This window comes from Malania oleifera, chromosome 2 (assembly GCF_029873635.1).
Source record: "Malania oleifera isolate guangnan ecotype guangnan chromosome 2, ASM2987363v1, whole genome shotgun sequence".
NCBI lineage: Eukaryota > Viridiplantae > Streptophyta > Magnoliopsida > Santalales > Ximeniaceae > Malania > Malania oleifera.
Window position 1 is genome coordinate 116,336,837 of NC_080418.1, and position 25,362 is coordinate 116,362,198.

The window sequence follows — 25,362 nt, forward strand, 5'->3', positions numbered from 1 at the left end:
GAAATGTGAAATGTGAACGATGTGAAATGGGAAAGAGTCACGTAAAGTGAAATGTTATGAAATGTCAAAGCTGAAAACATGAATAGATGAGAATTACAGAATAATGACAAACAAAATAAGACATTATGGTAGTATCATTATTTATGCTTGTAGAATATTTTTTGTTTGGGCGGGGCAACCTCTTCACCCGAGGGCTTGTTGAGAAAGGCGAGTGCTCTAGTTAGTATTAGATGTAGCAGTAGGCTGCATAACGTACTAGGGTAGAGGGAAACTACTTGTATGAGTGGGTAGATTTTCCTATTCTCGGCAGCCTTCGCTTGTAACCTTTGGATGAATTGTGTGAGTACAAGATTACTTCTTCACTTGAGGGCTTACTGAGTAAGGTGAGTACTCTGGTATGCTTCAGTTATGACCTTCGGGTTACCTAAAGTATCGGAGCAGAAAGGTGCTACTTGTATGGGTGGGTAATCACCCCTATCCTTAGGTTTTTCTCGTGGATAAAATATCTTGCATGTGATTGATTAGGTTCAGAAAATGATTTTAGAAATTATGTTAAAATTTGCAAATGTTGAATATTATGTTGATTATAATCTTATATTGGTCACATGCTGATCTAATATATTGTTTCTTCCCTTACTGAGATGTGTCTCACTCGAATACAAATTTATCTTTTTCAGAACCTCCACGAGATCGAGCTTAAAGGGTTCGAGGTTATTACAACATTTTTGCATTATAGAAAAGGGAAATGGTATAATTTTGATGATATTTTTGGGATGTAAATATTTTACAATTTATGTTTTATGTTTTAAGTTTTTTGAGAATTTGATGGTTGTGAATACTGGATGTTGGAGATATGTAAATATGTGAATATAGGTGGATGAAAAGTTGAGTTTGGTATATAGATAGAAGTAGAAAACTCTAGTATTATATTGTTGGAAGATTATATTTATGTTTTCCACTACATAAATAATATTAGAATGTCGGTTAGCTGGTAAATGAATGGATTAGTAGCACTCCGGGCCCACTTAGAGGGTCGGAGCGTTACAATTGTACCTAGTGCCACTCAGGGCATCACACGGTACTATAGTGTATTTTATACAGAGGTTTTGTATGGAGTTTTACACAGGGTATTACAAGTTGGTATCAGAGCAAACTTATTTTATAAATAAATAAATAAATAAATAAATATATATATATATATATAGAGTAGAACTTTCGGGTCGTGACAACAAGCTCTCTCCAAGAGGGTTATTTTCATGCACTTAGCTATCCTTTGTGGTGTATATCTAATCGTCTTATGTTTGATAATGCCGTTATTTTTTCAAAATTCTTCAAAATTGATTGAGCAAAATTCCAAACCATTATCAACTCTGAAACACTTGACCTTCTTTTTAGTTTATCTCAATCATTGTTTCCACTACTTAAAATATCTTAACTCTTTGTTCTTATGCTTCAAGAAGAATAATCAAGTCTTTCTTAAGTGGTCATTAATGAAGGTAAGCATGTATCAAGCTCCACCTTTAGAAGGAACATGAGAGGATCCCTAAAGGTCGGAATGTATATAGTCCAGAGTACCTTTGGTTCTATCCATTCTAGTGTTGAAAGTGACTCTCTTTTGCTTTTTAATCACATAATGTTTGTAGAATTTCATTTTACATATACTTTGGTTGCAAAGAAGACCTCTTTTGCTAAGTAATGTTAGCCCTCTCTTGCTAATATGTCCCAACCTCATATATTGAATTTGGTAATATCAAAACTTGGTATATAGGATTGAGAATATTAGGATGTAATTTCTTTGATTTTTGAATAAAAGGACACCTTTGCTGATTTTCATAACTCCACCTTTAGTGGAGTACTTGTGCCTTTTTGAATCAAATTCTCTAAAAGAAACAATTTTTTTCTTCAAATCTAGAATATGTCGAAATTCAGTAAGTGTTCTTACAACACCATCGTGCATTTTGTTCCATAGTATTCCAACCCTAGCAATTTTACAAGCCGCATTGTTGCCCATCAACAAAATCCCACTAGAGATTGATTCATAAGGAAAATTAGTCTCTATTGGGACATATAGATAAAATGAGCATGCTAGATCAATCACCCAATGATTTTTAAAGCATGCATCACTGGTAGTGGAAAGAATAAATTCAGCACCTTCAAATTTGTTATCGACAACATATCTTTTGGCCTCTTTCTCATTCTTTCTTTGATTTAAGCCTTATTTGTTCTCTTTAGGCTTATTCTTCAACTTCTAACAGTAATGTAATGACCCAAAAATTATTCCATTTTTTTTATATCTAAATATTACTTAATATCCCTGCTATAGTCTCTCAGGCCTCAAATAGGCACTGAAGTATTTTTATGAGTAATGGGCACACCTATGCAGCGGAAAAACATAAATCACATAACCATATACATACATACAATACCAAAATTCAGTATTTTGCCCATGTCATAATTACATATACCAGTACCATCTCCCCAAAAACTCAACTTCCCTACACAACTTACCCTATTTACGGGACAGTCAAAGGGGTGTCTCTATCCGCGAGCCTGATTTGCTCGCCTAACTGGTTCACTTGAAAAATATTATAATATTGGAATGAGTTGACGTTCAGTGAGTGGAAATATGCTATTACTAGTGTGTGGCAACCAAGTTACATAACTATAATAATAACACTTGGAAACTGCATAAACTGGCAAATCAGTAAAAGTATATTTTACATTTATCGTAGCTTAAAATATAACTGTATCATCTGAACTTTCTATCTTTCATACTGCTAATATGATATTATATTTATCAAATGCTGTAAAACTGTATATATATACATAACTGTGTTTTTCCCTGAAAATCTGTATGTTATGATTTGACCTCTCATGATAGGGTTGTAGGGCCCGTAGGTGGGACTTAATTCTGGTTGGCCTACCAGGTAAGTCACTGTACACTACACTACCTCAGTCTAGCCAAATTGCATCCACTCCTATGCACGGAACTAGAAAAACTACCTCGTCAAATCGGACCTCAACCCAGAAACTAGGGAGCTGTATCCACTCCGAGCGCGATTGACGGTACCCTCACATTATCTGAGATATGTGGTTGCACTCTATTCTATAAATAGCAACGGTACCATGCTCTGTAAACTTTATCTGTCTATGATATTTTTATCAGGGATCTAATACTGTATAAATTCATATACTATAATTATCTTTACTATTTTCATCATGTTTCTAAAATAACCATAACACTATAATTTTGTACTGTAAATACTGTAATATCTGAAAAATATAACTGTAGCATCTGGATTCTATAATTGTATAATTTGTCTATATAAACTGTTTGTATAACTGTCTATATAATATGAGTGTTAGGGCATTAGGAAAACATGACATTCTGTAAATACTGTAATATACTGAACTGAATAAAACCTGTATAAATTTGTCTGTTAAATATCTATGAATATCTGTATATATACCGTATAACATGATATGCTGAAACACTGTATAAATTCTACATATCTACTTAGGCCACACATTCATTAAAAACTCTTATTCTATAAAAACTGAATAACAAACTGGTATACATATATATACATAAAATCTCTGACAATATGATTAAAACTCCTAGCATAGCATATTTCCCTTACTCGATTTTTAAAAGCCCCCTACTGAGCCTGGTCTACTCCCGCAAGGTTCCCCACTCAACACCCTGAAAACAACATTTTCCAGAATAAAATATCCTTATTTTTCTACGTATAACATTTTATATAATTATGGGAAAGACAAATTTCGAATAAAATGTCTTACCTTGAAATCGGGATGGAATTCAAACCACTCCCACCAACGATCCACTCAGTCGGACTTGTAAAGAACTTTCTCAAGAGCATCGTGGTGGCCTCAGATCATCGATCTGACGAGAAACAAAGTCAAGATCAAAGAGAGAAAGAGAGAGGTACGTTTAGAGAGAGAGAGAGAGAGAGAGAGAGAGAGAGAGAGAGAGTTTTGTGCCAATCTTTAGTGAGAAAATCCGAGATTTAGCTATTTATAGCCCCGAGTTCGTCGACGAGACACGTCATCTTATCGACGAGTCCCTGAAGAAGTTCGTTGACGAACCTTCACCCCTCGTCGATGAATTTCAGACTGCCCCAAACCCCTTCTCGGTATCTTCTCGTCGATGAGACGTGTCCTTGTCAACGAGACCCTCATGTATTTTCGTCGACGAATTCCCTGTGTTCGTCGACGAGACCCTGATTAATTTTCTTGGGTCATTACAAGTCAAACTTGATGTATCCTTTCTTCTCATAGTAATTGAAAAATTTTATTTATAAGTCTTGATCTTGATTTGAATCTGTGAGCTAAATTTCTTTCCATGGTCCTCCCTTGGCTATCAAAACATCTCCTTATCTTTCACTATTATTTCTTGTAATATGTTTCTCAAACAACTCTTTAAAGAATACTAAAACTTTAACATCCTTTAAAGAAAGTGTTTCTACTAAATAAGAAAGTTTCTATAAAATGCTTGTAAGAAAGGGCAAGAAACATAACAATAGAAGGGTTTGATCTTCTTCTTCAATTTTGACATCAATTGAATTCAAATCTATAATAATAGAATTTGAATTCATCAACATGGGCTTTCATAAACATACCTTTTATCATTTATAGCATATATAAGTGGTCTTACAAATATGATTTGTTGGTGCGGAACTTTTTCAAATACATACAATGACTCTAATTTAAACCATAAATTGGTAGTAGTGTTTTCCAAGAGGACTTCTCTCACACCGAAAGGAATAATTGGATTCTTGTCAAAGCTTTTTCATCCATCTCGTCTGTCTAATCATTTATCAAAGTACTCAACATTTTCTCTCTTCTCAGCAATGATTTCACTAAACCCTTTTGAATTGCAACAGTACAATTTTTACTTGCCAAAGATTAAAACTATTGGAACCATCAAATTTCTCATTGTCGTACAATGTCAAAGCCATTGGAAGCCTTGCTTTGATATCACTTGTTAGGATTGGTAAGTTTGACAATTAAGAAAACAAATGAATAATATAAGAATAATGCAAGAAAATAGACACAAAATTTATGTGGTTCGGCTTGTAGCTTGCATCCATAGGCGAAGATGGCAAGAGAAACTTCACTATTAGGAAAAGATAAAATACAAATTATCTAAGATGTTATACTTTTCACACACTTTCTAAAGACCTATAAAGGCACCTACATATAAACCTTGTCAAGAATAACTCTCCCACATCAAATTAATTCTCTGAAATTAGGGATGCAAATAAGTCCCCTTAAGGTCAACTCTTTAATTTTCTTTTTGCCAATACAAAAAAAAAAAAAAATTCTCTTTTTAACAAGATAATAGACTCTCAATTATTACAGGTAACTTCTATCTTGAATGAGAGACTTATTGTGAAGCATGAATACACTAATTAAGGCATAGGAAGACAAGTAACTCCTCTCTTGAATGAGAGCTTAAACTGAAAAATTTATTGTTAAGCATTCATTTTGGGTTGGTCCATCATTAACAATATTATACTAGAATATGGTTTGAAACCCATTAATTTCAAGAAATCTATTCCCAAATTAATATTTTTAGAAAAAAAATAATATATTTTAGAGATATAGCCTAGACATGCACGAAGCCATATACAAAAGTCCTTAATCTCAAAGGTGAAGGTTCAAGAAAGACGGACTTTATATTATAGCACTTAACTCCAAGATCACCATTGGACCACTCTATGCTACTCAAATTTAATTTTGAAAAAAAAAAAAAAAGGAAAAATGAAATTGGATAACTATATACATAACATTTCATTCTCTTTGCCATTATTGTAGCTTAAAAACTTTAGATTTGAGAGGAATTTATCTCACGATTTTCATCACAATGGAAGGTATGGGCTCATCTACAAAAAGTAGTTTTTATTATATTTGATACTTTGGACAAGCAATTCCATAGTTTAAAAACATTGATTTTTAAAATAATAATAACAAAATAAATACCCTAAGAGGCAAAAATAAATAAGTTGAAACATATTAAATTTTAATAAATGTTAGCGTAGTTAAAGAAAGCTAATGGCCTAATGCACATCCCGTTAGTGGCCAATAGTCAATTATTATTTGTATAAACACTTATCAATCAATTATTAACGTAGTACGTCATTAATTGATGTTTTAAGGGGGCACAATATTATGAATTAATGAAACATGTAATAATTAAAGACATTGTTACATGTATATGAAAATACGTGTAGGAGGCTTGTCATTTTGTATGGTACACTACTACATACAATTGCATCCAAATATGACCTTTTTCAATCACTTCACAATCTATTTGGTTTTAAGTATACATATGAATTTCATATGTGGAAGTGTTTGAGTTTGCAAGAGTTCATATAGCCCACTAGTGACTACCACTTTGAATGCATATAGTTTACTCTCAAATAAGAGGATGTTTATTTAGTTCTTCCACTTAGACTGCTATACTCTTGACAAAATGATAAATCGATGGACTAGCATAAGCAACACCCTTATATGAATAGGCAAGGGGAAATGATTCTAAAAAAATTACAATTTGTAAAATATCAAGCACTAATGAAAATGCATGATACACATAAGTAAAATGCTTTTAGAGAATAGCTCAAGGGACAAAGAAAAAGCCTATTTGGCCCAAGCTTTAAAGGGGTTCCAACAAATAAGGAGTAATTTTACTATTGAATCAATTTGCTAAGATGAAAAGGCCTACGCGACAAGGCTTGACTAAATGACCGAATCTAATAGGCTAGATAGGTCTACTTGGTAGAATGACCAATTTTAACAAGTCAAATAATTCCACTTGATAGAATGACCAAGTTTAACAAGTCAGATATGCCCACTTGGTAGAATGGTTAAGTCTGACATTTCAAATAGACCCACTTGGTTGAAGAAAGATAGGCTTGCACGACAAAACAACCAAGTCTAATAGGCTGAATAGGCATTTGGTAGAATGACCAACTCCAACAAACCACATAGGCTCACTTGGTATAATGGCCAAATCTAGCATGCCAAATAGACTCACTTGGGAGAATGCTCAAGAGAATAGATCGAGGAGCCAGCCTCTTTTTGAAATGCTAAGAAAATAAGTCATCTCAATTAAAGAGACAGGGGAGGTAGGTATCCTTTGGGAGAATGTCCAAGAAAAGAATGTGACATCAACCAAATAGACAAATGAGGCAACTTTGGAAGAATGCGCAAGAAAAGAAGGTCATTCAGCTAAATAAACCAAGTAGGTAGCCTTAGGAGAATACGGAAGAAAATTAGGTTATCTTGGCCGAATAGGTCGAGGAGGCCAATAAACAAAGGAGGTAACCTGGGACTTTAAAGAAAAAATGGCCACATTAGCTAAACAGACCAAGGAGGTACAAACTTTTTTTTGGGGGGGGGGGGGGGGGGGAAGGGGGGGGGGGGTTGACCAAGAAAATAAGGCCACTTCAGCAAATAGACCAAGGAAGTAGCCTTAGAAGAATGCCTATGGAAGAAAAAGTACCTAGACTTCGTAAACTAAGGAAGTCATCATGCACAACCTTAGTTAAAAAACAAGGAGCACCTCTGCTAAAAGAATTAAAAAAGAGGACATCTAAGTTTACTCCTTCAGAGAATATCCAAGAAAGAAAAGCACCTTTGGGTAATGTCCAAGGAAAAAAAAGTACCTCAATTCTAAAGGACTAAAGTGGTTACCTTGAACAACCTTTACTAAAATACAAAGAAACACGTTGCTATTGGTGTTAGATGAGAAATTAAAAGGATCTTTAAGAAGTGTAACCAACATAATACATTTATAATAAGAGGGTAATCCCCTATTGACATAGGGCAATTAAACCCCTTGGAGAGGCCAATAAGAAGGAAGTTAGGGTGAGAAGAAATATAGGTAATTGCAATGGTAACAGTATCTATTAGAAAAACGAAAAATCTTCCACGGGCCTTTCCTATTATATTTCCTAATTTCTTGCATTGAGTTAAGCATTGAAGAAAGCCCTTGAAGGTTATTGGGGGTCTATTAATCTATCTTCTTTCTTTTCCCTTAATTGTAGGTGATTGCCAATGTTATGAATATATGGATCAAGGGACAACTTTTAATGTCTAGGATTCCATAGATAGCTACTCTCCCCTCCTGCCTTTCTTTCCTGGTTGGACATTTGTGTGACTAAAGGAGAAGAATATGATTTAACTCTTGAAGTAGTCAAAAGATTGGCTACCCTCTCTAGTTTGCATGTTCCCCCCCCCCCCCCTTTTTTAATCAATCATGGATGGAATCCTTAGGTTTATGTACATATGTAATTTTTTATTTTTCGCCTCGTGTTTATATACGATTATAAAGATATCTTTTTTTATATTGGTCAATTAAACAATAAAATATTATTATGGTTTCCAATCAAGCATTAATTTTTTTTTTACCAACTTATTTTGTTGCACTATTTGTATGTGCGCTCGAGATTGATCACGAGATGGCGGCTCTCTCTCGATCAATCTCAAGTCCTGAGATGTTGTAGAGATTTGGTTTGGTGGGCTCAAAATGAGGTTTGTTAACCCCCTTAACCTTTCCTTAGCTAGCTTAAGTGTCACCAATGATACTTGGCATTTCCATATTGATTTTCGTTCTAGCGATGTGTCACTAATCATTGGATGACTCAAATTGTCTTTCACTCATGGGTCAAAACTTTATATATAACCATAATCCTCCCTCATTATACGATAGCCTCACCCCTAATTAGCACTATAATACCACCTTTCTCACCCCATTTGACAGAAAACTTTTCAACCCTCATTTCTCATTAGAGGCTTTCTCTATTTTAACTCTAGAACTTCACTTTGAAACTTTCATCATCTTGATCACCTTATCCTCCCGCCACACAACACTTGAGTTCCTAAGGATTACCGTTTCTCATCTCTTGGAAACTTCTACTACATCCCATTTTTTGTATGCAAAATTGCCTCCAATCTAGATACAAGAACCATTATTCACAAAGTACACACATGCTTTTTAGTAGCTTTAGAGAGTATACATGTGACTTCAAGAGGATTCTCAGGCCAACTAGAGGTGGAGAGTCATGTAAGAAACCTTGCAAGGAATAGTTCCTACATGTAAGATTTAATTGAAAACCACTAAATGTAAATATAACGTTAGCACTTGGACACATACACATAAAGTATATAGTTTGATGTGGATCCCAAGGGTTCAACATTACTTCAGTGGGTTTCAAATTCTAGTGGAACAATTGTGCCTTATTTCTCTAGTCTTGTTGAACAAAGACTGCATGATATAAAGTGTAACGGCCACTTCGACTCAAAACAAGCCAACCCTATTACAAATGTCAAGAGCTGCCAATTACACAACAATTTAGCTCCCTCAATGAGTAATTATTATGAAGCAACGACCTTCATCCCAATCTTATTCATTGACCACAACAACCAAAAGAGAGTCATTTGACCCCAAATTAGTGTTTTCCTATCTATAAATCCGTGCTTTAGCATCGGATGATTCTTCTAGATGGCCACCTCATTTATTCTACGAAACCCCTAGTGTGCCTCATCAGCACCAAAATCTTTTTCACCAGTTTACACAAAGGGAAGAAAAAATAAAACAATAAAAGGGAATTTTAGCATTGGTGCCGGTGCAAAGATTCAATGCTTAGGCCTTAAAAACTGGAAGTAGAAAAAACATAATGGGCAAAATTTATCCGTTGATGTTGGTTTACTCAATGATTTTTGGTTAAAAAATATTGGGTTTTCCTAGTCATATGACTCAAAAACTACTAAGATTCTTCTTGCTATGCCAAAAAAAAAAAAAAGTCAATTGACCTTCTGGAGTACTTTGAATTTTCTTTGTTAAACTTCAAAAAAGGGTCTATCCAAAACTCTATTCGCGCACTTGAATACTTCATGCACAATGGAAGCACAAATTAACCATGTTGGAATGGCAAAAAAATTGAAGCTACTTGAGAAAAGGGCTTTGTTTTCTTGTTTCTTTTCGGGAGGGTGCAGAGAGGGCAGGGAGAGATTAAACAGGTAAGCATGATGAAGAATTAAAAATATAAATATAAATACATACTTGTGCATGCATGTACAGAGGCATGTTGCCAATTAAAACATATATGCATGTGTGATATGGCAGAGAGAGAGAGAGAGAGAGAGAGAGAGAGAGAGAGAGAGAGAGAGAGTACTGAGATTGTATGCAGATTATTGTAAGCACATTGGGAAATCTGTTTTAGAATTGTTGATGCGCTCACTGAAAATGTTTCAGGACAGTACTTTCAAGGGTTAGAATAATATCACATTCACTGTAAACCATGAGCATATGACCCCATCCAGGCTGATATTGAAGTTGGAAGAATTAAGTTAACAATGGTGAGCCATGGCGAGCAAGCGATTGCAATCAAATACTCACTGCCCTAATATCCCTGTTCATTTTCTTGTCAATATACACTGAAGACAATATTGAACAGTTGAGGCTCAAATTCTCGTAAATGGTTAGGTCCCAGAAGATGAGACTACTCAAAGGGTTAGAAGATAAGACATCATTAAAATAATCACACGTAGGTGACTGTAAAAACAATTAAAGGAAATCTGCATGTCAGGGGAAAAAATAATAAATGCATTGGCTTCCACAGTTAAGGTTGCAACATTTAAGAAAGCTTAAAAGCAAAAAATGAAAAGAGATATGAGTACACTATGAAGTTTTGATCAAAGATATTTGGATCCTAAAGATGTTCTGGTTTGGGAGGGGGGGTGGTGTTCGTGGGCGGATGACTAATTCTCTGTTTTTGGTTTAATTTCACTGGAAAAAATTTCCACTACCGAGAGAAATTTGGAAGCTGGCAATCCCACTCTCAACTCAACCTATCTCCCTATCCTTTTCTTTTTAATTTCCATTTTCATCAATTACAAATGAAATTTACAAGAAGGAAAAACAAAAATCAGGATTCATTTGCTGTTGCTTGGTAGAATTGGAACAAGGAAATAGTACCGCAATGTGTCATCCAGTCATGTCGCTTCCAAAATGTCAAACCGCCTCAATAACTGCATTAAACAAGAGGGGAAACTGTGAGATTTTTCGAGTTGAATACTTGTATGACATAGTGCTTTTTTAAATGACACTCTAATGCAGGAAGTGTTTCAAACTAACTTCCATGGTGAATAATTCCTACATTTAACATGTAGCCAAAAGGGTAGTTCCCTATGAAGATATAAAAAGTAAATAATAAGTATAAATGCGCGCACACACTTTCTATCTTCTCTATATTATTTGTTCCTCCCTCACCCCTCAGAAGTCCAGTATGTTTGCTTTGCACTGGAAATGCAAGACATGCATTGCTTCAAGTTGTTGAGGTGGACATTACCAGAGATGTGCAGAGGAGTTCAATGAAAATGTTTCACATCTAATTTAAGTCAAAACTAGAGGCCACTTGTGCCTCAACTTGCATGCTTTTTTAGCCCTCATTGTCCTATGAATTGGTGCTGATTTTGACACAGGAGAGACAAAGTCCAAACGAAGAGAAATATCTTCCAAGTCAAGAAGCCTCACATACCAATTTGAACTGTAAGCTAAGGAGACAGGCTCTCATCATCTGAACTGGAATTATCTGTTCGCCTTTCTGCAATTGCAGGAAATAGTCGTTGGCGAATATCTGCAAGAGGTGTCTGATGAGGTTCTGAAGAAGGAGGCGCTGCTGCAGCCTCTTTCGTGGAAGTCCTCATTGGCTTGATCGATGAGTTTCTAACCTCTTTACAGGCTTTTTCTAACATTATCAAGAAGTCACGAACGATCATGAACAAACGCAAGCCTTCATCCTTTCCGGCATTCCCATGGAAGTAATCTGCTGTGCTTTTCACCAGAGCCATTATTCTCTTTTCTTCATCCAGCAGTGATGTGATCTCCTCTTCTGCATATGATACAAATCTGGCAAGTTTATGATGAAACTCACTGTTTTCCTCTATACCTTCCATCTCGGAGTTCAGAAAATCTCTAGTTTTCATCAGTGAACTGCCAAGTTTTGACACTGTAGCCGTCAGGCCATCAGCATCTATGACTGACGCCTTCCTTACATTCTCTAGCTCATTGCTTAAGCCTGAGACAACCTGAAGCCCAAGTCCACGATAGTAGTCTTCTGATTCATGAGTACAATCATCAGCAAAATCCTCTGATGTCATGCTGGAGAAGCTGTGGCTTTCTCTTAAGGTACGAGCAGCTCGTTTTCCTTCGGAACGAATTATTTCCTGTACAACAAAGTGCAAGAGGGTGATCTTGCCATCGGCTCCTTTAACATCAGAGAGCTTCAAGAGTGTGTCGAGCTTGAATGCTTGAGCGCCACCACGGAATGTACCAATATTCATGCGGTTACCAGTTTTGAGAACTGCTTCTAAGAGTTTCAGGAATAGCCTGCTGTTTCTGAGTTCCTTGCAAGCTACCTAACATTTGAAATTACAAAGCATGACTAAATGATCACATCCATCTGGCTATTGATCAAAGAAACAAGCCATAGCAACACAACATATTATTTCCAAGGTAAGTGTTTCAATCTCTTTCATCATTCTTGTTTTTTAATGCTTAAACAAATAAAGCCAGCAGCTGCTGTGTAGAAATGTGATATTAGGAAATATAGTCAGATTCAAAGCAATATCTACAATATGATAACATTTCAATGTAACTATGACAAAAGAAGATAGATGAGGGAGAAAACTGCAGGACAAATTATTAAATAAGAGACATGATTCAGATACTGAACATCTAACCTCTAGGGTTTCACAGGACTCTTTAGTGCTAGAGACATCCTCCTGAAGAGAACTCATGAAAAGCAATGATTCCATCCGTTTAAAAGAAAATGGGATATCAACCAATGCTTTGAGGAACCGCTCTGCAGGGCCAAGTTGGGAAAGTTCACCACTGAATAACCTCAGCTTCAGTTCTTCTTCTGCTGTGGGTGCCATCTTCAACAAAGTTTGGAGGAGCTCTGTTGGAAGCTCATTACCTAATCAAAAAGAAAAAAATGACTTCCACATTTATTACAGCCAACAAATAATTGATTCCATAATTCATATGTATCAACGCCGATAACAAAAATGTCAATACAGCATTCAAAACCATTCATGAAGGGTTTTCGTTTCAGCCAGAGCCAGAGGTCTATTGTTATTCTATTGGGGTGCATCTAGGAGCAATAATCACACACGAGCAAAAATACACAAACAAGAATGGAACACCAGATTTACATGGTTCGGTCCAACCTGATCTACGTCCACGGAGCACACACAACTTCACTATAATTTGGGAGAATAATACAAGGAGGAGGAGCCGCACTGCTCAACTCAAATATCTCTCTCTCTCTCTCACCACAACTTTCTATTCCTCACTCTCTGCACACTCTGCGCACAACACACCACACAACACTTTCTGCACACAAGAACTCTGTTCTTGTCACCAACACACACAGCCACACACAATTCTACATCTTGCCCCACTCACGGCACAATTCTTGCAGACACTCTGTTTTGCTCACACACACAGCCACGCCCAATTCTACATCTTGCCCCACTCACAATTACACACACACAAATCTCCTTTATATAGCCTTTAAAGGGGGGTGTAATTCAAACAAGGTGGGCAAGGTTGGTGGCTGCATTTCAACCATGGTAGGCAAGGTTGGTGGAGGGCTGCTGGTCTCCTCTGCAAAATCAACATAAGCTACTGGGGTTGGTGGCTTCCATCTCCACCTATGGCGCACAGCTCAACAATCTTCCACTTGGAGATGGAGACACCATATCAACCAGTGTGTAGATAAATGATGTGCTCACATCTGTCTTCAACCATGAAGACCAACTGAAGTTGAGCATAACTTCAACTTCTCTGCAGTCACCACCTTCGTCAAGGCTGATCTGGTGGTCGTCAACTTCACAACTGGTGCAAAGATGTCGATGTAGTCAACTCCTTCCTTCTACTCGAAGCCTTTGACTACCAACTAGACCTTGTAGTCAATTTCTTCCTTCTGCTCGAAACCTTTGACTACCAACTAGGCCTCGTACCTTCTGGAGCCATCCTGCTCCTCTTTAATCTTGTACACCCACTTGTTGTGAAGAACCTTCTTACCTTTAGGCAACTCAGCTAGTTCCCACATTCTGTTGGAGATGAGGGACTTCATCTCGTTCTTCATCGCAAGCTCCCACTTGCTTGTATCTACCACCAGACATGCTTCATCATAGCATTCAGGCTCTCATCCATTTGTAAGAAGTAAACAATCCATATACCTTTTATCTGGTACATTGGTGTCGTCAAACATCTCGATCTATGAGCTCTTCTCGTTCGAAATCTCTATTCGCCAATCTAGAGATGGAATCAGCTCAAACGGACAACACCGTTGGATCCCGAACGATCGAAAACCTTAGAAATGGTTCAAGTCGTTCGAAAACCGACCAGAAATGGCTTCAAAAAGCACGGTCAAACTTCTGGTCAAAACGGTTAATTTCTGTTAAACTTAACGGAATATTCTCACGCCATTACTGACGACGTTTGCTGACATGGCACTGTAGGGCCCACCTGTTGACTTGGTATCGGGGCCCACCTGCTGACGTGGCTTGCGGACTCGGTGCTGATGTGGTGAGTTGACATCAGCGTCTTCGACCTCCAGACGCTCGCCGGTTGATTGATGGCGTGTGGGAGAGCGTGAGGCCACCTCCCGACGTGTGAGACGTCGCTTGGCCATTAGTGGCGTGTGTAGGCACGTGCGGTCTCGTCTGAGCTCCATTCGAGCTCCAGTTACCGCCGTTGGCTTCATCTCGACGAGAGGAACACGATGGTGGTCTCAAAACGCAATTTTGAGATACTCAAAAGAGGCTCCAATCCAGAGATTTTGCTCCAACCTCGCTCTGATACCAATTATTGGGGTGGATCTAGGAGCAATATTACACACGAGCAAAAATACACAAACAAGAATGGAACACCAGATTTACGTGGTTCGGTCCAACCTGACCTATGTCCACGGAGCACACACAACTTCACTATAAACTAGAAGAATAATATAAGGAGGAGGAGCCACACTGCTCAACTCAAATCTCTCTCTCTCTCTCACCAAAACTCTCTATTCCTCACTCTCTGCACACTCTGCACACAACACACCATACAACACTTTCTGCATACAAGAACTCTCTGTTCTTGCCACCCACACACACAGCCACACACAATTCTACATCTTGCCCCACTCACAACACAATTCTTGCAGACACGGTGTTCTACGCACACACAGAGCTCTGCACACAGCTCTCTGCTGCACACACACACAGCCACGCCCAATTCTACATCTTGCCCCACTCACAATTACACACACACATCTTCTTTATATAGCCTTTAAAGGGGGGTGTATTTCAAATAGGGTGGGCAGGGTTGGTGGCTGCATTTCAACCATGGTAGGCAAGGTTGGTGGAGGGCTGCTGGTCTCCTCTGCAAAATCAACATAAGCTGTTGGGGTTGGTGGCTTCCGTCTCCACCTATGGCGCACAACTCAATATATTCTGAGAAAAAGAGAAATGAGAAAGCATCAAGAATCTAGCCTGCAGCTGGGATTAGCTCTGTGAATAGGAAGAGTGTTGTTCCCAAGAACCCGAGCCAACATTGTTCCAAGATACTTGATTTATTTATTTATTTATTTTACACTCTTGAGGGCATGCTGATTAATAATCAAATAACAGAGGCGCCCATCCTGAAAATCCCTTCCATGGAAGCAATATGACAAGAAAAGAAAAAAACACTCTCTTGGCATTAACTTCATTAGACACTACCAGAGCTTCAAAAATGTTCACCAAATTAATTATCATTTGAGACTAGCTGTATTGATGAATGATCAGTCAATCCAACCCCAGACTAATATAATACATGAGAAGAAAAATCTGGACAATAGTAAGAATATAGATTGTTTTGTGTTTTTATGTTGGGATGTGTGCATGAACTGGGGGCTAGATGTCCATATCATCTAGACACCTATAACTTAAAAAATAAAAAAATAGAAATACGTCTTGAATTATAGAATAACCATTGAAAGGGGTTTCGCATGTAATGAGCACAACCCTTCTTTTCCGTTATGATCAGTCAAAGAAAAAACTTCTTTTCTGCATGCTAAATTCTTCTGTGTGTGTGCATGTGTGTCTGTGTGTGTGTGTTTGTGTGTGTGTGTGTGTGAGAGAGAGAGAGAGAGAGAGACCTTCCAGGAGGGCATCACGGACTTCTTCGATTGTCACATTAAGTGCTCGTAAAAGAATTGATAAATTTTGTGCTTTCTTGGAATCAATTATCTGAATGTACGTCGAAGGTTCAAAGGATTGCAAATCCTTGCGCTCAATCTTATTTTTATCTGCAGCAGGGTAGCCAAATAGACTTTCAATCATCTCTTCATTGAACCTGTAAAATTTTGTATAAAAGTTCAGTGTTCACCAAAGACTGTCGCAATTCTCATTCATCAAATCAAAGTGAATTTTGAAATAAAACTATAGCCTTACTGGAATGACCCAGCACTAATCTCATGCCAGACCATTGACTGATCAGGTTTGGCAAGAACTTTATCCCAGAAGAACGGCTTCAACTTGGGTTTTGGAGCTCCAGATTCGTCCCCTCGATCATCTTCCTCACCAGGAGCAGAATGAGCTCGATTATGTGGTCCTTGACGTGAAGGTTGACTCAATTTTGCCTTTGGCGGAAGAGGTGGAGGATGAGCCCCTTTTGGGGGTGGTGGGGGCCGAGGACCAGGTGGAGGAGGAGGCGGAGCAGGGGATGGAGGAGCTGTTCTTCCAGGGGGAGGTTTTAAGGGAGGAGGCGGCATGGGCGTACTTCTTGGCACATCTGCAGTAGCTGCAGTTGATGCAGCTTCAGCTGGTGAGGATTCAGGAACATCAGCCACCACAGACAAATTGGTAACAAAAGATGGAGTCTGTCCCATTTGGTTAGAGTTAGTTCTTAACTCCTTGTTATTTGAACTTCCTAAACTAATAGACTTCTGTGAAGAACCTGAAAATCAAAGCTAGATTATCAAGACAGCAGAAAAAGAATAAGATTATGATGGCACAACCATAATCGGAATATTACCTGTAGAAAAATCACTCATGCTCAAGGTAAGAAGAGGCCTCTCATCTTTATTTTGCTTAGAACTACCACCTTTAACACAGCAAAAGCAGCATAGTGCAACGAGGACAAGTGCTCCTCCAACAGCAGCGGCAACAAGAACAACCGTTTCCTTTTGATCAGTGTCATGCTTCTTGGGCAGGAGAATTGGTGGAGACTTTTTACCAGCTAGAGGTGGCGGAGGTGAGTGAGCGATTTGTGTTGGGGGAAAGAATGGTTCTGGGGCTTCAGTTGGGGTTTGTGGGTTCAAAGATGGAGAGTTAGCGGGTGCCCGAATAGATGATGCGGGAGCACGAGAAAGTGATTTTACTGCAAGGCTTGGAGGAAAAGCTGGAGACAATGCCGGGGCAGGAGCAGGGCTGGCATCTATCCCTTGAACTGGCCGACCTGCCAAACATCTTCTCGGAACATAAGGCCAACCGAAAAGCAACTCAAGATGCTTCATCAACCAACTCCCAGAGACAGCCCCTCCAACCAAAACACGATGTGGAACTGTTTTCTTTCTCAAGCAATCCAAAAGACTGCGCTGCATTTGTGGAGGCAGAACACGAATAGCATTGTGAATTCTTTTTTTTGCTAATGATATTGAGTGTGGACTGTCATTCGACCCCCATGGAAAATATGGGACTGACTCTCCTTCAAAAATTTCTACCCTCTCCATCAATTCCTGCCTGCAATGAATCCACATCTGCTCGGCCTGCAGTTAGATTATTCTATCAAGTTTTGCTAGTACTTCATTCATTCTATCAATAAGCCATTGAACTAAACCCACAAGTCGATTCTAAATATCTCAACCACATTATATTCATGGTTATCTTTTTTGAGGCTTTGCATTTTCATTGCAGCTCCATAACACATTTACCCCTCAGACAAGATGACAAAACACATACTCAGATCTTAAAAAAATATATAAGTGAAATTAAAATGTGCGTTCGCAATCATTCACCTCAACGCAATCAATTCAAATTTGAAACTGCAAATTGTTTAAGCTTTGCAGATAAAAATCTCCAGTTACCCATGAGCAAACAACAACCCGTTGAGCAACTCATTCAAATTCAAAAAAGGAAAGGAATGTGAAGTACCCTTACCGTGTTCTCATCTATCTCCGGAGTGGCCAATCCACGCCCATTCCCAAAAAACATCTGCTCTGTTCTCCTTGTGCCTTCTGCGCTCCCCACCGCTAATGCGCAAAGAAATATTACAAAAATCATCCCACAACCCACCCTTCTCGCGTCCATTGATTCCCACATTGTTTTCTTGACATTCACGTATTACCCTTCTCATTTCATCAACAGCTGAATCCTTAGAAACTATGCTCACAAAAGCAAATATAATCAGCCTCCAACCCACAAAACAGAGAAGACGCTTATCTTCCAAGAACAACAAAAAAAATCAAATCAAATCGACAACCCAAATTTGAATGCGATATAAAAGAATGAAAATCGCATTCAAATGTTCATGCAAATGCTGATATAATAATGTGGATGGCTTCAACACAGGCATTCCAACGAGCATTTTCCGGACGACTGGATGAACATATCCTGCAGAGCTGTGACCCAATGCGGAAGCATGAACGGAATTAAATTTGAAGTGGGTGTTTAACAGAATTATCCAGGAATTCAAAAAGGATTTTGGCCTTTTCTTTCTCGGATTTTCTTTTTCGCTCTTTCGAATGTTTTCCTGTTTTTCGGGGGCGGAAATGAGATTGTCGGGGAAAGAAGACGTGCGGACAACAACGGGGGATGCTCATGGATATTTGTGCTTTTTCGGTTTTGAGCTCCATTTTATTATATATTTTCGCCTTTCCCCCCTAGAAGTTAATGTTATTTATGCTTAGCCCCGCACCAAGCTTTTTCACCAATGTCTCCTTCATCTATTGTTAAAGCTTGATATACATGATTGCCCACAACCTTTTAGATAAAATAATAATCTAACATGATATCAGAATCAAGTTATCAGGAGGTCCTGAGTTTTAATCTTATCGTCTGTCTTTATTTTGTGACATTATTTGTCATCTGTTTATCTCTCTACGTGCTATCGAGCTGCACGCGGGGGAGTGTTAAAGCTTGATATACATTGTTGGCCCACAACCTAATATCTTAAACTTTTAGGTAAAATGGTAATCTAACATCTATTGTCCTAGGAAGTACAATGGACTTGAACATTACATTGCCTAATGTGCAAAATTCTGTAATGGTAACTTTTGTAGGGGTCCTCCATTTAATCTTCGTTTTGGAAGCTCATCTTTTGGGATGAGTCTTGGTTCATTAATGAAGATCACTATTACTTCAAGGAAAAAAAAAATTATATGCACTTGTAGATGCAAATACCATTGCAAGTACAAATTCAATTATAGGAGTAATGTAATATGCACTTGTAGATGCAAGATTATTTGATTAAATTTGAATCTAAGGAAGTTCTTAATTATTTGTTAGGATAAGTGGGGAAGTATTAAAGATTCAAAGTGTAACATTAATTCTAAATCAGAATTTGAATTGATCTAAACAAATTCAAATTTCCTTAGAAAACTACTAACCTTGTGTTAGATTTGATAGGTTATGGTCACGTGATTGGAAACATAAAATTATATTATTTGTCTTTAATAAGAATTAGTAGTTGTTGAAGATTTGTTTGTTATGGGACGGGCATAGATCGTGGTGTAATGAGCTCTGTGTAAAAATGGTTCATCCAAGCTAAAGGGTTGATAAAAAAATACATACATCTTGGGAGAAGACTCGGTGTTGGTTGATATGTTCATTTCAAAATTCACATTGTATTATCCATTCAAAGTGTGCTCATTGTAATATTCTAGTAGTAAGTAAAGAATTGTGTTCTATATACTTGGAAAATCAGGAAGAGAAAATGTTTTTGAAAATAAGAATGTGAGCTAAAAAGGGATAATCAAGAAGAAGGGAAATTTAAAAAAAAAAAAAAAAGAGAATTGAGTATCTTGAAAATGAAAAAAACCATTTTGAAAAATCAAGTAAATGATATGAACCAAATTGTCAAGAAGTTTACAGATGGGAGTGAAAATTTAAATATTTTTTTAAGAAATCAAAAGTATGTATTCGAAAAGAGTGGTTAGGTTTAATTTCAACATCAAAAGAATATGAAGAATCTTCTACAGAACATTCATCAAACTTCATACAATGCTATTCTTGCAAAATGTTTAGGCATATTGAGAAGGATTGCATTGAGAAACTAAGGAGACTTTGGACTAAAGCAAAACAAATATGGATAGTTATAATGTTGATATTGAACCCAATTACATTGGTTATTATAATCTGATGGTTTATTTTCTTTTATGATTTCAAATAAATAGGAGTAGAATATATCCTTTAATAAAATAGGATAGAATACATTGATATAGAATATCTTGCATGGGAATAATCTGAAACATAGCTATGAGATAAATATATAGTAGAAATTATGTTGAGGATACAATGTGAAAGTTACTAATGATAGTCTACTGTTTAACATAGAGATGATAATGCATAAATATTTGGATTCAATTCTGATCGTTATATGCCTTTGGCACAACAAACTAGGGTGTCTAAATGCATCGAAGCATGGAATTGATTAAGGGTCTACTCTATTTGGTTCTAATATATAATATTATTGAGATATGAATATGGGAAAATTTTGAAAAATTTTGTATCTTCTTGCAAGTGCTTAAAGGAAGAAAACGCAAGGGGAAATGCTTTTAAACAATACTATCACGAGCAAAGCCTATAGAGTATTAATAAAAGAAGTGTTGTATAAATTGTATTTGCACAGCGGGATATTGAATCAATTAAATTCACCAATCAATGATAAACTAAGAGAACAACACAACCACGCAGTATGTATGAAAGTAATAAAAAACAACACAAGGAATTACATGATTTAGCAATGTCTACATCCACGTTAGCAATCGACAAAGAATTTTACTATTTGGTGTCAAAGATACTTACAACACTTGCAACATTACAAATACATCAAGAACAATGTATATATAAAGTTCCTAGAGGGTTTCCCTCCAAACTCCAACCAACTTAACATCCCTATTTCAAAATTGAAAAATTTATGTTGGGTTCCCGAACCAAACCATCGATGATCATAGTCAAACCGTCAATGATTTCCTTGCTGCTCCTCAGCACTATGATTTTTCCATCATGTTTTCTTCTTGTACATGCATCTCATTCAGTATATGAGCCATATATCAAAACAAAAAGTAATAGTAGAAGGTTTTTAATGTTAAAACTATCAAAGATATGCATCGAGGATTGTAAAGAGAATGCAGATAAAGAAAGGCATGAGCAAAATTGGAAAATAGATCATCTGAGAAGGATAAACGGATGCTCAAAAGATGAAGGAACAAATGTAATCAAATATGCAATAGCAGAGGCAACAACATAAGGAAATGCAATGCATTAGTAGGTGCAGGAGTAGACACATGAATAGATACAATCAACAAAAGAAAGAACATTCATTCGAGCAATCATTGACTCAAAAAGTTGCTCCTCAAATCTCAGTAAATATTGTTGGCCTTATAAGGCTTAAAATCCTATTTTGATGCTAACAAACAAGTGGAACTTAACATATTTGATTAAGTGATGATATTTCAGGTCTCACATAAGATAAAGCAAGGTCAAGTGCTTATATTCCAAAGAAAAATAATCATATGATTACTTGAATTTGATATGAGCTTTCAAATCTTTATTGCTTTAAGTTCTAAGTTTTTCCTTTAATATCAATGCTCTCATGATTTTCAAGCTTTAATCCATGCCTTAAGCTTCATATGATCTTCAAGGAGATTAAGAAATGAAGAGAGTCAAATAGGACGCACTTTGTAAGTACTTCAAGTATATCTCATATATGAAATTTCATTTTGAAGCTCATGAGGAATGAAGAGATTTAGAGACCTTAATTTTAAAACTTGGAACATATTTTTCAAAGAGAAAAAAATTGATATTCCAAGAATTAATAAGCAAAGAGAGTGAATACAAAAATATTTTAAAAAAACATATTTTTTACTTGATAGGAGTCTGACTGAACATAGTCAGTAGGCTGCCACCTTATAGGTTTTTAAAATGTACAGATAGAAGGTCGTTAGGCTACTGTCTGGGTCTTGACAGGTGCCTAACGATGCAAAATGAGAAGCCCGACCAGGTTTTATCAGGCTACTGTCACCCTTCTAACCATTTTTTAAAACAAGGAAATTCAGTGACAGGTGCTTGACCCCCAAGTGACAGGTGACTGCCACCCTACTGCCTGTGTATTTTATCTGTGTAATTCATTAACAAGCGACTAATGAGAACCCCTCAGGCTACTACCATGCGGAAGAATTTAAAATTATAACGGACATATTTTTGAAAAATCAATTACTAGGGCTCAAACCTGTTCAAAACTTGGACACTACAAATAAACTTGGGGAACAAGTTAGATACTTTTCTAAATCTATAAATATATCCAAGATTATATAATTCAAAAACCAAGTATCAAATTCAGCATTTATACTCTCTCAATTGCGCTGAACACTCAAAGGCTCTCTCACTCTCATCTTGTGTACGAATTTACTGAGGTTTTGTTGATTCTAAATCACCAATCTTGTGCTACAATTCTAAATTCTTTTATCCATTGAAAGAATCATTCGGTGATATACTCTTGGATCTTCAATTTGAATTTCATATTTGATTTGCTTTGAAGTATATAGCTTTGAATTTGTACTAATCATCTCTTTTGAGAGCAGCTCTTGTACACCTTCTTATACCTTGTCTTACATTAATTTTGACGATTCCAAGGTATTTGAATCGTTGGCTAAGTAAGGGGATATCTCTTAGAGAGGCGGGCTCTAACTTAATTGAAGGAGTGACCGAATGAGGGGATATCACTTGGAGAGGTGAGCTCTAATTACACGCTTAAACTGCATAATTAAGCATTTTAATCTGGACATTATGGCTTATATTTTAAATTAAATGCCTAATTACTCTCAATATTTTAAAAAAGTGTCCTATTTATAAATTCTGAGTTTTATTGAGTAATTTATGAATTTTTGGCATTTTTTTATCGTAGAAAAATTCTCGAGAGCCAAAACTGGCATCAGTTCATAATTCGAGCATAACTTTCCCATCCGAGTTTCGATCGAGAAGATTCGAATTTCTAGAGAAATATGAGAAGATTATCTACAACTTCTATGTTTTGAGTTTTAAGAGAAATGAGTTCTATAAGAGTCAAAACGGGTCGTGTTCGCGAAGAGAAAAATGAGAAAAAAGAAAATTAAAAAAAATATATATATATATATCATACTTGATGTGACTCGGCCATGCAGGCCAGGTCGGGTCGTGTATCTAGGTCATAGGGCAGCCCCTTTCCCCTTCTATTTATTGTATTTTTTCCTTATTCTGTGTGGTGCCCCGCGCACCCTCTCTCCCTCTCTACCCTTCTCTTCTCCTTCCTTACTCTCTCCCTCAGTTTTCTCCCTCAATCTCTCCCTCTATTTTTTGAGTATCTCCTCTCAGTCTCCCTTATTCTCTCTGTAACGACCTGCTTATTTTTCATACATTTTTTTTTTCATAATATAATAAAATCGGTGTAACACATCCAACAAATCATGATCAACCTGAACCTGTGGGTACCAGGGATACATCAAAGATATAATACGGAAGTGTAAGCAGCAGGAAACATAAAATTATAAACATCTCATAGTATCATACACATAATACCATCCATCTTAGTACCAGAGTTACTACATCCATTGTTTTTATATATACATCCCAAAAAGTGTCCCAGAGCCACTTCTCACCAAATCCAACTGACCCTAACAAAATACTTACCCTTCAAAAAGGGCAGGTCAGCTGTATCTGTCTCAGTGGAGCTTTATCCGCTCTCCTATCAGGGGCTCCTAAAAAGTTCATATAATTCAGGGTGAGACACCTTTCAGTAAGGGAAATAAACTAATACTAGTGTGTGACAATATAAGTTTTCTGTTATACATAAACCATATATAAACATATTTAGTAAACAATTGTATCGTATCTGGGAAAACATATATCATCATAGCATGGCAGAACATACTGCATTTTCACAACATAATTCATCGCATATAATAATAATACGAAAACAACCCTGGTAGGTTAGCTGACTGTTGTCATGTATTACCCCTACATGACTGGGTTGTGTGGCCCGAAAGCGGGACCTGACAATGGTTGGCCGGCCACTGCCAAGTCAAAAGTACAGTCTGTAAGTCCGATGGGTCTGCTAGACCTGGTCCGTACACTAGGGGCGCTCACACTTCTTAAAACCACATCGACTATCCATCCTTACGCTACTCCGTACAGCAGCGTTAACACAATATCGTGATGATCACGAACACATAGCATCGGTATCGTGCAAGTGCTGGCCTAAACCAAGCCAACTAGGTTTTGATAACATATACCTTATAATCAAACTGTGATACATAGATATTTCATACTATTAATTGTCAAATCAATATCATCACTTCATTTTGCATATTTATATACATCATAAAATCATCGGCCCGTACGCCGGCATTTCATATTTTACCATAGCTTGGCTCATGCGCATGCAAATCATATCCATAGCTCGGCCCGTACACCGACAAAACATATCCATAGCTTGGCCTATACGCCAGCAAATCATATTCATAGTTTGGCCCATACGCCAGCAAATCATATCCATAGCTTGGCCTGTACGCTGACAAATCATATAAAATTCTCGGCCCGTATGCCGATTTTTTATTTTAAAAATCTATATCTTTATCATATTCTCATAAAACAGTATTTCATTATAAATTCTACTCATGCCACACGAAATAGGTTTCATACATATTTAAACATATCATCTTTTACAACAGTATTTCCCAAACATAAAGCATATATAAATATATTTATTTTCCTGAAATCAGATGTTGTAATAACATACATATATTTTTATAAAATAACTAGTTTAGTTTATCCCCTTACCTGAGTCCTGAAAAACCCCTAAAATAAATAGTCCTGCACCCACAAGGTTTCCTGTTCAACACCCTGAATTCAATAACTCTCAAAACTAAACTTCAGTATTTTTTCATGAATAACATTTTCTAGTAGCTTCAGATGTGGCAGTAGTTGCATAATGTACCAGGGCAGAGGGAACCTATTCGTATGGGCGGATATATTTCCCTATTCTTAGGGCCTTTGTTGGTAAACTATTGTTGAATGCGTGAGTACGAGATTAATCTAACACTT

The 25,362-nt window shown here is 37.0% G+C and overlaps 1 protein-coding gene across 1 annotated transcript; it reads right to left on the reverse strand.

The window, feature by feature from the left end:
• Positions 1-10,609: 10,609 nt before the first annotated feature.
• Positions 10,610-18,882, reverse strand: LOC131148728 (formin-like protein 3). The gene is made up of 7 exons (XM_058098623.1): positions 18,223-18,882; positions 17,099-17,831; positions 16,516-17,020; positions 16,221-16,417; positions 12,769-13,004; positions 11,565-12,444; positions 10,610-11,055 (listed from the first exon to the last, which is right to left on the reverse strand). The coding sequence occupies exons 1-6, from the start codon at positions 18,382-18,384 to the stop codon at positions 11,581-11,583; spliced, it is 2,697 nt and encodes an 898-aa protein (XP_057954606.1). The 5' UTR covers positions 18,385-18,882; the 3' UTR covers positions 10,610-11,055; positions 11,565-11,580.
• Between the last annotated feature and the right edge of the window lie 6,480 nt (positions 18,883-25,362).

What these genes read in the sequence shown, in the direction of transcription:
- LOC131148728 (XM_058098623.1), bottom strand. Translation starts at nt 18,384, where the DNA reads ATGTGGGAATCAATGGACGCGAGAAGGGTGGGTTGTGGGATGATTTTT. An exon ending in CATGAGTGATTTTTCTACAG is followed by an intron (nt 17,021 to 17,098) that starts GTAATATTCCGA and finishes TTTGATTTTCAG; the next exon opens with GTTCTTCACAGAAGTCTATT. An exon ending in CCGTGATGCCCTCCTGGAAG is followed by an intron (nt 13,005 to 16,220) that starts GTCTCTCTCTCT and finishes CTTTTTGATTAG; the next exon opens with GTAATGAGCTTCCAACAGAG.